A 12,772-nucleotide genomic window follows, 5' to 3' on the forward strand; every position below is an offset into this window, starting at 1 on the left:
TCCGGCACCCCCGCGACCCCGAAAGGGAAGAAGCGGTCAAGAAAATGGATGGATGGATGGACTCAGAACAAGCCCAAAAAATCTCAGTAGATGCCAAACTAGCCAAGAACATTGGCTAGAACATTGCTAAAATATTAGCTTAACCCCAAATTAGGTCAAAAATCATTAGCAGATACCAAAATAGCCAAGAAAGCTAGCATGTTGATAAAATACTAGCTTAACTCCATAGTAGCCCAAAAACCTCAGTAGATGCCAAATTAGCCAAAAAAGCTACAACATAGCTAAAATGTTTGTTTAAATCCTAGTTAGCTCAAAAATCATCAGTAGATGCCAAACCAGCCAAAAAAGCTAGAACATTGCTAAAATATAGTATTAGCTTAACTCAAAATTAGGTCAAAACTCATAAGTGGATACCAAACTAGCCAAGAAAGTTAGCACATTGATTGAATGCTATCTTGACTCAGAATACGCCCAAAAATTCTCAGTAGATGCCAAACTAGCAAGAAAGTTAGCACGTTGATAAAATACTATCTTGACCTAGAATAAGCTAAAAAAAATCTCAGTAGATACAAAAATAGCCAAGAAAGCTAGCATGTTGATAAAATACTAGCTTAACTCCATAGTAGCCCAAAAACCTCAGTAGATGCCAAATTAGCCAAAAAAGCTACAACGTAGCTAAAATGTTTGTTTAAATCCTAGTTAGCTCAAAATCATCAGTAGATACCAAACTAGCCAAAAAAGTTAGAACATTGCTAAAATATAGTATTAGCTTAACTCAAAATTAGGTCAAAACTCATTAGTGGATACCAAAATAGCTAAAAAAAAAAAAGCTAGCGCTTTGATTGAATACTATTTTGACTTAGAATAAGCCCAAAAAATCTCAGTAGATGCCAAACTAGCCAAGAAAGTTAGCACGTTGCTAAAATACTAGCTTAACTCCAAATTGGGTCAAAAATCATCAGTAGATGCCAAACTAGCCAAGAAAGTTAGCATGTTGCTAAAATACTAGCTTAACTCCATTGTAGTCCAAAAACCTCATGAGATGCCAAATTAGCCAAAAATGTTAGCATGTTGCTAAAATATTAGCTGCACTCAAAATTAGCCTTAAAAACATCAGTAGCATTAATGTTCTTAACACGCTTTGATACCAAACTTGCATAATTTGCAGAAAGTTCACAAATTTTGAAAGAATTAAGAAAAAAATAAATACATTTGCAAAATTTGCGTAACATTTGAAATATTGCTTAAGTAAATGTCCTGATCATGCTGAATGTTTTCATTTCATAAATTGCATACATTTGAAACATTTCCCATTATTTTCAATAAGGCTGAAAAATCGCATAAATTATGTAAAATCTTAAAAACTGTCAAATGTACGAATTCCAACAGAACCAGTAGGAATGTTATTAGCAAGCTGAACATTTTGATACATAGATTGCAAAAATTGCTGAAAGTTTGATTAAGTTTTTATGAATCAAAAGAAGTACGGAAGAATAAATACGGCATAATAATAAAGAGAAACAGGATCATTGTAGTGTGAATGTTTACAAAGCATTCACACTATAATGAAACTCTAAATTGAGTTTCTGAAGCAAGGTAAACACGCGTTCAAGACTTTCTCTCATTTTTTTTCCATCTGGGATTAAGAAAATGACATTTTTTCTTTATTTGTGGCTAAAAACAGCTGTGGGAACGATTAGAAAATCGATCAAAGATGATCGGAGTGGGTTTTCAAGCAGCAAAACTCAACATTTCTGTTTCTGTGGAACTAACGTTTTGTTTTTTCTCCTCAGCCCAGTGACTTAAGGAAACACAGGAGGAAGGTACACAAAGCCAGATGTGTTTTTCTTTTTTTTAAATTTGTCTAAATCTGAAATCTGTAATGAAGCTGAACTGATGGACCGTTTTGTCTCTGAGCTTTTGTTCAATGCGGCGTTTCTTCCTCCGTCAGATCGCAGCGGTGGAGGAGGACGGCCGGGAGGACAAGGCCACCATCAAATGTGAGACGTCGCCGCCCCCAACGCCACGCACCGTCCGAATGACGCACACACTGCCGGCCTCCTCGCACAACGATGCACGGGGGTGAGTTTCTGAAGCAGCTCTGATCCAAATCAACCCCAATTTTGATCATTTCTTGTCCTGTTCTTGCAGGAATATTTTCTCCAACCAAATATTAGAATCTATGTAAAGAAGAATCTGTAGTTTATGAGTAAATACTATAAGAAACTAAAAAATTTGCATTACCTGCGATAATGCTACTGTGAATGCTTTTTGCTGAATGTGATGCTGAACCGATTTTAGTTGAATTGCTAAAGGGATTTGCTGAAAATGCATTGGCTATTTGTAAATTGCCAAATTTTTTAAAAGACTTAAAGTTTGCTTGAAGAACAATGATAGCCGCAGAAGTCAAAATTGTATTAGTAAAAAATTGTAGAAGTAAAAAAATGGTATGAGAGTTGTTAAAAATCTTCAACACATGCCAATTTTGCCAAAAAGTTTAGTGTGCCATTAAAATGTTAGCTAACCTTTAAATTAGTCTAACAGTACATGGCGAATTAGCCAAAAAAGCTAGCAGGTTAGGTTGCTTAAATATTAGTTTAACTTCAATTTAGCCCCAAAAACCTCAGGAGATGCCACATTAGCCGTAAAAAACAATTAGCACATAGCTAAAATATTAGCTTAACTCAAAGTTAGCCCAAAAAACCTCATTAGATGCCAAACTAAAACTAAAATATTAGCTTAATTTCAAGTTTGCCCATATAACCTTAGTTTTTAACAAATTAGCCAAAAAAAGACTAGCAGTTTGCCAAAATATTAACTTTACTTTAACTTTTCCCCCCCAAAAAAACTTAATAGATGCTAAATTTGCCAAAGAGAGCTAACACGTTGCTAAATATTAGCTAAACTACAAATTAGTCTAAATAAAACTCAGCAGATGTTAAATTAACTAAAGAAGCTTGCACACTAATAGAATATTAGCTTAACTTTAAAGTACCCTTAGAAAAATCAGTAGATGCTAAGTTGGCCAAAAAAGCTAGCAGATTGCTAAAATATTAGCTTAATTGCAAATTAGCCCAGAAAGCCTCACTAGATGCCAAACTAGCCAAAAAAAAAGCTAGTAGGTTGCTTAAATATTAGCTTAACCTCAAATTATCCCAAAAAACCTCAGTAGATGCCACATTAGTCATAAAAAAATAACTAGCACTTAGCTAAAATATTAGCTTAACTCTCTAGCCACAAAACCTATTACACTGTTAAGATAGTAGCTTGACTTCAACTTATCCCACAAAAACATTAGTAGATGCTAAATTAGCCCAAAAAAAGCTAGCACAGTGGTAATGTATTACTATAATTTTAAATTATGTCAAAAAACTTAAAAAAAAAAAAAAAGCTACATCTTTGCCAAAATTTAACTAAGCCTATTATTAGCCAAAACAGCTAGCGTGTTGTGGAAAAATGCTAAAAGTTTCTGGTAGTTCATAAGTTTCATATTTGTAAAAGGTTTTTGAAGGGTTTGATACATTTATTAGTCATTTAATAACGGCCTAAAAATTGAATAAATTGCGGGAAAAAAGTATCATAAATTATATGAATGTCAAAACTACAAGCAAGAATGTCCTGAAAGTTTAATACCAAGATTAAACGCGTTTCAAAAGTGAACAAAGTTATTGAGGGACTTGAAGAATTTCCCATTCATTTTCAATGGGGCTGAAAAATCACATAAATTGCTTAAAATCCATAAAATATCAATACCAAAAGTACAAGCAGTAATGTCCTGTATGAGATGAACGCTTTGTACCAAGTTTGATAAAATGGTTGAAAGTTTTTATGTGGCAAAAAACATACAGAAAGAAGCAGGAGAATCACTTCGTAAAATAGTCTCTTACCCCCGAACTTTGTCTTATTCCGTCCTCAGGATCGTAGCCTCCCTGGAGGCTGACGCTAGTGCGCTAAGTAGTGTTGCCAGCAGCCAAGACTCCCTTCACAAGCAGCCGAAGAAGAAGGGTATCAAATCCTCCATCGGACGGCTGTTTGGCAAGAAGGAGAAAGGCCGACTGGCACATCTGGCGCACAGACAAGTCATGGTGGATCCCCAAGGTAAGCTCCTCTCTGGGAGTTAGGTTTGACCTCCCAAACTTAGAGCTTATGAAAATTCTAGCACTTCAAACTCAGAGCGTTACATTTACTCTTAAGCTACGTTCACTACAAATGTGTTTCCAGTTTCAATATGAAGTCAATGTACAGACGCGATGAGGGGTCTTGCGGCACCATTTGAGCATCAGTCTAGCAATAGCGTGTTCTGGGTACCTGGGAAAATGTCTCAAGACTTCAAATACATGATTCTTGCTATAGAAATTACATTGAACACTGCTATTGGATTGCATAAAGTTGCTTCTGTCCTTGTCGGATGTCAGATTTACATAGATTTAATTGATTACTCTAAATGGTCCCAAGGTGTGAATTCAAGTGTGTTTGGAAGTGTGGTTGTGGCGCAGCAACACACTGGCAACCTGTCTAGCCTTCTCCCAGAAATGGCCGGTTAAGGCTCTGGCAGGCCCGTGAGCCCCAAAGGGACAAAACGGTTTAGAAAATGGATGGAACCCTTGTCTGTGTCCAGAAACCCCTCTCCAACCCATCTTTCAAGGTGTTCTTGGTTAGTTTCCAATCGGACTGAGCTCCAATTCTGAATAGACTCTATCCTCGGAGTGGAACAACTGAACCACCATAGATAGTTGTCACATGATGTAGACACGTTAAGAATGAAGAAACAGATGAGCTGTAGATGCTCTTGTCATCCTGGCCAATGATTGAAGAGATCTTTAGCCACGTGGTTTGTTCTGGAACAGGAAATGCCGCTTGACTGCATTCTGAACACAGACCAAATGCAAGGTTCAGGACTCGATCCGGACCAAATGATTTTTCTAGCCTTAATACACTCTGAGTCACCATTGATCACAGTTGTCAAACTTCTGCATATCGTCCTTGTAGCTCCTAATTGGCACTTGATCCAGGTAATCAGCAGCCAGTAGGACCGAGTCTCTAAAAGCTCAGCAGGATACCGGACCTTGAGGCCATAGACGATGTTTTATCCTTCCCATGAAAGCCAGTTTAACTCCTTTCTCTGATGTTTCTCTCTCCGTTAGCCACTCTGATGGACTCGGATGTGTCGGGCCAGGACATGGGGGTGGGCAAGCTGGGCACTCAGGCGGAGAAGGACCGCAGATTGAAAAAGAAGTAAGCTCTAACCCTCCCCAACCTTAGCTTTGTTCAACACTTTTCCTCACACATAAAAGAACGCTAAAAGAAGCGGGCATCCCCACTTCTGCTACAGTGAAACACACAGCCTCCACCTCTTGTGTTGAACTCTCCAGCGATACTAGATATATATAAAACCCCAAAGCCACAGTGAGGACTGGATCAATAGGCAGCAGAAGCTGGATCGGTGTCCAGGACTGGCTGCGTTCAGACACAGAGTCAGACTATTGATCCGAACCCAAAAGCCAATGAATCCCACCAAGGTGCTTTGTCAATTTAGCAGCTATAGGCGGCTTTTCTAACACACCGCACACGGGGGCCTTCCACAGACGAGACCACCGCCACAAACCCAATACCCGGAGGAGTGTTTGAGAACATACATTTCTGTGCGTGTCTGTGTGCATTTGTCAAATGATGGATGTCATTTGCTCGAAGTTGCCATGACCAATAACTTTGCCTCCCATGTAGTTGGTGGATAGATAGTACTGTTGACAGATGTTCTCTCCACCGCACCGACTCCTCCATAGCAGTGTCCGGGACTCGGGCCACACCTTTTTGCATCTTGGCGCCTCCTCCACTCTGCATGCCATCGAGCTGCCTGCACTTACTTCCATTTCAGCATCTTGGTCGATCAAATCCGCTGTGATCTCATTCTCGAATGTGTTTGTTAGTTTGTTCATTTTCCTCCGAGAAGCATTTGAAGTGGGATTTTTTGGGTGCATTTCTCATTCCCTCTGCTGCACGAGATGTGGTCAGGACTGCCATCCTTCACCGGTCCACAGATGCCCCCCCCGTAACTGAATGCCCTCCATCGTGAGGTGTTCGTGTGCGTGCAAGCACGTCGTTTTGTTAAAAGCTGTTTTAAAATGCAGATGAGTTCATTAACATTTGTGTACTTTTGTCTCCCCGCCGCTCTCTCTCTCCCCTCTTGCTCTCTGACTCTTTCCTCTCTGACCCTTCCTCTTCCTCTCATCATCCTCTAACAAAGCGGGTAAGTTGTGAGGACAAACGCTGCCGGATATGAGCATTGTTTCAGCCCCATTTTGCCCCTCTGTCCGCCATCTCTCCTGTCCGTCCTCCATCCTCCCGAAAGACCAGTGCCAAAGCTGACGTCTCTTATCTATCGATCTATCCGTCATGGCTTCGTACGAAAGCCGTCTTTTTCTTTTGATTTCTTTTCCATTTATCACACCGAGGCCTTTCTTCCCCACTTTCTACAGTTCGATGGCAGCTGCATCCACGGCTGGACAGAGAATGTGCCAAAGCTGGGGCCAGTTTTTTCAGTGTCTTCCTCTCCTTATATGTGTGTATTTGTGTGAAATAACCAGCTGCAATATCTGGTTATGGGAATGTCAAAGGTTTTTTTTTTCTTTTTATGATTTATCATAACCGTTTCCTTCCCTCTACCCAGCTATGTTCAGTGGATGTTTTTTCACATTGCATTAGACCTGACCTGAACATAAACATGAGCTCTCCTCTGGATGAGACAGTGAATGTACCTGGATGAACACATTTCTTCAATCACCTGTCGGCCTCTCATGTGTGATTGAGGTCTTTAGCGCTGAGATGCCACATCTGTCGTGTTTATCACAAAGCCCGTTCCTTCGCTTTGTCAAGCCCTTTGACAAAACCCTCTCAAGGAACGGCTGATTTCACTTTAGACTTGGAAATGTGTTCACACGTCAGAACAGGAAGTCCGGCGCTTCGTTTCCTTGCTACGCGACTGTGCGTCTTGATGTTGTGATGAATGTCTTGGCTTCTTATCGGTCCTGTATCTCCATGTGGGGAAGATTCCACACGAATAGCGGGAGGATGCATTTGCTGCTTCTTGTCGATAAGGTGTAATTTACATCGCGCTGACTAGGTCAGCAAACAAAGAGGCTCCTCTCAGGACACACCTCGCCACCTGCTTAACAAAACCCTGCAGCACAGTCCAGAAAAAAGAGAAAAAATGGTTGTGCTTGGATTAGCAGGGTGGTTTCTAATGCTGCACGCGCACACTGCCCTCCAGAGGCCAGATGCATAAAATCTTTGCAGAGAAAAACTAGAATCTTTTCAGGTAAGCTTACAGAGTCTCTAAAGAGACATCAAAGTTAAAAAAAGACGCAAAGTTTCTTGTGCTCACCAGATATTAAATGTTGGGCACCACTATGGGACTGGTGACTCGTGCTCACCAGATAGTGATTGGTGCTCACCAGATAGTACTGCTGCTCACCAGATAGTACTGCTCTTCACCAGATAGTAACTTCTGCTCACCAGATAGTAACCAGGGCACACCAGACATTAACCGGTGCTCGCCACATAGTAACTGGTGTTTGCCACATAATAACTAGGGCACACCAGATAGTAACTGTTGCTCACCAGATAGTAATTGGTGCTCACCAGATAGTACTACTGCTCACCAGATAGTAACTTCTGCTCACCAGATAGTAACTGTTGCACACCAGGTAGTAACTGGGGCACACAAAATAGTACTGGTGCTCACCAGATAGTGACTGTGAGTGCTGCTCACCAGATAGTAACTTCTGCTCACCAGATAGTAACTGCTGCTCACCAGATAGTAACCAGGGCACTCCAGAAATTAACCGGTGCTCCCCACATAGTACCTGGGACACACCAGATAGTAACTTATGCTCACCAGATAATATCTAGTGCGCACCAGATAGTAACTGAGAATCACCAGATAACAATTGCACACCACATAGTAACTGGTGCTCACCATATAATGCTAGTGCACACCAGATAGTAACAATTGTGCACCAAATAGCAATTGTGCTCACCAAATAATAACTGATGCTGAACAGATGGTAACTGGTGCTCACCATATAAATATACTAACTAATCTTCATCAGATAAAGATTGTAATTCATGCTGTCCAGATAGAGATAGTTACTGGTGCTCACCAGATAGTAACTGATGCTCACTAGATAGGTATTGACTGGTAACTGGTATAAACCATATTTGTTTTTTTTTTCTTGTTGAATAAGGAAATACAATTATTTTTCTGTACTAGCACAAAAACACTATTATTCGCATATTTTTCTCACAAAGGCAAGTACCCATCCCCTAAAGCAGGGGTGTCTAAAGTTGGTCCTCGGGAGCTGGTGTCAAATTTTTCAAATGTTGGTTTTGACCAGACAGTAGATTCCGACCCACAATGTCCCAACTACTGAGCAGAGTCAGCCACCCAGTATGGTGAAGCACGGCGGTGAAGGTGTAATGATTTAGGTTTGTTTTTGTGCCAGGAGCCTTGGAAATCTTTAAGCTAATCACTGACACCAAAGTCTTAACAGAAATGATCAACAACCATAAACTTTACAAAATCTTTTGAAACGAAAGCACAAGTGAATGTCTCTTTTTACTTCTTTCATTAGCGTGGAACCAAAAAATGAAGCAATTTTAATGGAATTCGTTCAAATGTTTCTAAATTGAACAGGATGGGAAATCTTTACTTAAATATGAAAAAGACACTTGTTATATTTTACATTCTGTAAATTAAAATTATAAACAAAGAAATTAGAACAGATACAGAAGAGGAACCTTTCACATAAATTATTTCTTTCCTCATTTGCACAAATTGTTAAATAGCTGATTCTGTTCCAATAAAGACCAGTTTGTAGTGTTTGCATCTGACCTCAGGAGTGTGTTCATTCAGGACATATGGGTCCACATCGAAGCACATTTTAGATATCGATAATATGATGACGAACGTCCTAATAAAGCCTTAGTCACAACTGCCCTTATGGGTCAATATGAGCAATAAATGGCCAAACTTTGAGGGAATATGCTCAAAATATCACTGCTCAGTGAGCAAAAATGTTAATGAATGTTTTTTTCTATGGGCGTGCTGCGGGTCATAGTGGACGCTTAATATTTCAAGATCATACGAGTATGAGACACAGCTTCACTTCTCTCAAAATACAGCCACTCTTCTCTATGACCCTCCATGAACAACCAAAGCCCCCCCCCCCCGTATGGGTCATGTGACTAAGGCTTAATTGGAAATTAATCTCCTTGCTGGAATTCAAAGCCAGTAAGTCTGAGTGGATCCACACACACTATAACCCACGTTAGCGCTGCCGTGGTAAATGAGGCGTTTGTGGAAAGTGTGGACGAAAACAGAGAGATCAAAGGATGTTTGGGTAATGTTTCGTCCTCTGTCCCCGACCTCAGACACGAGCTGCTGGAGGAGGCCAGGAGGAAAGGGTTACCTTTCGCTCAATGGGACGGCCCCACTGTGGTAGCCTGGCTAGAGGTTAGTCCCCTTGGTTTGCTGAATTCTGGTTTGGATTTAAAGTAGAGCTGCCATGGTTAGTCGACTATTCGACGACTAATTTAACAGTCGATTAGTTGTTAATTTATATCATATAGAGTTAAGGTGTAGTAAAGTTGAAAGTTACAATGGCATTGTGCTAGGTGTTTGGACTATTACTGCATTTATTTAGTTTTTATGATATTTTGGAATTTAGCTAATATTTCAGCTACATGCTAGCTGTTTTGGTTAACTTAAGCTTTTTATTTTGTTTTTAAGCTGTTTTGGAATTTAGCTAATATTTCAGCAACATGTTAGCCGTTTTGGCTAACCTGTTTTATTTTTGTTTTTACGTTGTTTTGGAATTTAGCTAATATTTCAGGAACATGCTAGCTGTTTTGGCTAGCTTAAGCTTTTTTATCGTTTTTTTTTTTGGCTGTTTGGGAATTTAGCTAATATTTCAGCAACATGCTAGTTGTTCTGGCAAACTTGTTTCATTTTAGTTTTGGAATTTAGCAAACATTTTTAGCTACATGCTATCTGTTCTGGCTAATTTAATCTTTTTTCTTTTGTTATTAAGCTGTTTTGGAATTTAGCTAACAATTCAACTGCATCCTAGCTGTTTTGGATAACTTAAACATTTTTTATTAGTTTTTTTGGCTGTTTTGGAATTTAGCTAATATTTCAGGTACATACTAGCTATTTTGGCTAATTTTTGATTTTTTTTAAAGATATTTTGGAGTTTAGCTAATATTTCAGTTACATGCTAACTTAGGCTTTTTTTATTGTTTAGGCTAATTTGGCATTTAACTAATATTTCAGCTGGCTACCATCTTTAGCATCTTCAGCTAGCAGCACTAGCATATTCAGCAGCCAAATTCAGCTTACAGCATTCACACTAGCATTATCGCAGGTTGCTGGTGTGAAAATATCTAGTGTTTAAAGCTAATGATGTTTAAAATGTGTGTTTTACTTCTGCTTTGTGCATGACCACTGCCCCCTGCTGTTCACTGCAGGACATGACAGTCACTAGCCTGCCTATGACCTCATTACAATGATCCAGACAGGCTTGGACTATTGGGAATATTGGAAGAATTAAATCTGCTTTAAACTGGAATTTTGTCAACTAAAATCTGTAAAATGTGTGAAGAAAATCGTTACTAAATTTATCAAACCTCATTGGTCTCCTCTTCTTCCTCGATGAAGCTGTGGTTGGGGATGCCAGCCTGGTACGTAGCGGCGTGCCGCGCTAACGTGAAGAGCGGCGCTATCATGTCGGCTCTCTCCGACACAGAGATCCAGAGGGAGATCGGGATCAGCAATCCTCTTCACCGGCTCAAGCTCCGCCTGGCCATCCAGGAAATGGTCTCCCTGACCAGCCCCTCCGCCCCGCCCACAACCAGAACCGTGAGTTGCATGGAGATCGGCTCTCAGACCAGAACCGCATCGCTATCATTGATAGTATCTGAGAACTGGACTGAGTGAGTGTGACTTCACCAATAGAAAATGACGTACTTCTTGATTTATCGACATTAACTCAATTTGGTCGCCGTTTTTCGTGATAGAAGCGCCGCCGTCAGTAAGCAGCGATTGGTCAAGTGAGTTACTGTTTCCATGGCAACCACATTATCCACACATTATCCTCACACTTGAGAGGGGGCTACACAAGATCTGTCAAATGTTTATATGGGGGGCCAGCAGGCCCCACCTACTTCAATTGAGGCATCTGATTGGTCAGTTTGTAACTTGAAAATATACTAAAGAAAATAGGATTATCAAGAACATGTTAAAAAATGAATCGGAGCAAGAATGTAAATTTATTGGATTTTGGCTCCTTGGAGCCAGCGGGTACTTCCTGTTTATGGGTCACTCAGTCCAGTTCTCATTTACAATCAATGTCCTCTACAAACATCGTTTACACCAGAGCTTTAACTTCAGTATTTCAACCGTTTACACAATTAACGAAATGTCAACGGATTCTGAAGCTGAGAAAAGCAGCCATGTGCTAATATGCAGCACTTAGCAATAGTGAAATTCTTACACAATTTGCGTAAATCAGCTGATACTGAAAAGTAGGGAAACCCCGATCCGATTACATCATCAAAAAATCAGAAGAAAATTCTGGAGAAATACTCTAGAATTATACATGACATGAACGGAACACGGCATGTTATTGCAGGAATGTGCAGCAGAATACGACAACAGTTCAAACAGGAGGCTAACAAAAACGGTTCAGTCATGCTAGCGAGATCTTCAGTAACACTTTAAAAACGCTTTAAACTGACAGCAGGAGTCTCTTTGTCTGTCTTAACGCAAACAACAACAACCTGCAAAAGCATTTCAACAGACAAAAGTTTTATTTATTTTTCTATTTCAAGCTTTTTCTGTGCTGCCAACAGACAGACAGCTAGCTGCTAACTGCTAGCTCCGTTATTCAGGACCCGAGCTGTTCTTTAATATGCCTGTTTTATTTTCCTAAAAAATAAAAGTGAAGGAAATATTTACTACTGTGGTAGTAAAATCGAAAATGCGTCGTCTTATGATGTTTAAGTTAATAAAAAAGAATCACATAATCATAAAAATAGAAAGAATAAATTGCTAAATTGTTAGCTAGTCGTGAATACTCATATTTATGCTTCAACAAAGTCATTATTAATTTTTAAGAAGTTTAAATGAAGAAATGAATCACATTTGGTTAAAAATGTTCAACAGTTCTGAAGATATTAAAGCTAAAGTCAGTAAACTTTCTCACATGACTAATTATCACCTACGTTATTTTTCAGGTAATAGTTACACTATTTTACTTTTTTGTGAAAGCTACTTCAGTGAAGTTCACTGCTTAAGTGCTAAATAATAAAATAAGGTTAATAAAATAAAAAATCGGAAAAACTTGAATCTGTTTATTAAATGTCTCCATTTTTAAAATGTGTTCCAAAAGTATCGGATCGAGAAATCGGTATCGGCAGATACTCAAAATAAAATGACCCAGAATTGGATCGGGCCTTAAAAAATCTGATCGGGACATCCGTCCTGAAAAAGCGTCTGTTTGGTTTTATGCAGAACTTTATGTTAGCAATGTAGTTCAAAGACGAGATAAAAAGACGCTTTTCTTGACATCAGAATCAGCCGATTGACGATGAGTCAATTAGATTACGGTAGGTCAACGAGCGTGTGTTATTCTCTGGTGACATCTCCGGTGTTAACCCTTTAACTACCCCAAAATAAAGTCAAATACGTTTTTTTTGCCTTGGTACGGAGCCCCTA

General features: G+C 39.5%; 1 protein-coding gene across 17 annotated transcripts in view; it reads left to right on the forward strand.

The window, feature by feature from the left end:
- The window catches only part of ppfia2 (PTPRF interacting protein alpha 2), a 198,361-nt gene that overhangs the window by 174,508 nt on the left and 11,081 nt on the right, over positions 1–12,772 (forward strand). For 11 of the 17 annotated variants that reach the window (XR_002920905.2, XM_036210184.1, XM_036210180.1 and 8 more), the window contains 7 exons: positions 1,794–1,823; positions 1,952–2,082; positions 3,917–4,098; positions 5,145–5,235; positions 6,245–6,247; positions 9,430–9,511; positions 10,715–10,915. Coding sequence is in view for 16 of the 17 variants with exons in the window: in XM_036210184.1 (XP_036066077.1) it covers positions 1,794–1,823; positions 1,952–2,082; positions 3,917–4,098; positions 5,145–5,235; positions 6,245–6,247; positions 9,430–9,511; positions 10,715–10,915 (720 nt within the window). In the remaining variant the exon portion in view is untranslated. The remainder of the gene's footprint in view (positions 1–1,793; positions 1,824–1,951; positions 2,083–3,916; positions 4,099–5,144; positions 5,236–6,244; positions 6,248–9,429; positions 9,512–10,714; positions 10,916–12,772) is intronic. The other 6 variants (XM_036210178.1, XM_024288147.2, XM_024288124.2 and 3 more) reach the window with 1 other exon arrangement.

This window comes from Oryzias melastigma, linkage group LG23 (assembly GCF_002922805.2).
Source record: "Oryzias melastigma strain HK-1 linkage group LG23, ASM292280v2, whole genome shotgun sequence".
Lineage (NCBI taxonomy): Eukaryota > Metazoa > Chordata > Actinopteri > Beloniformes > Adrianichthyidae > Oryzias > Oryzias melastigma.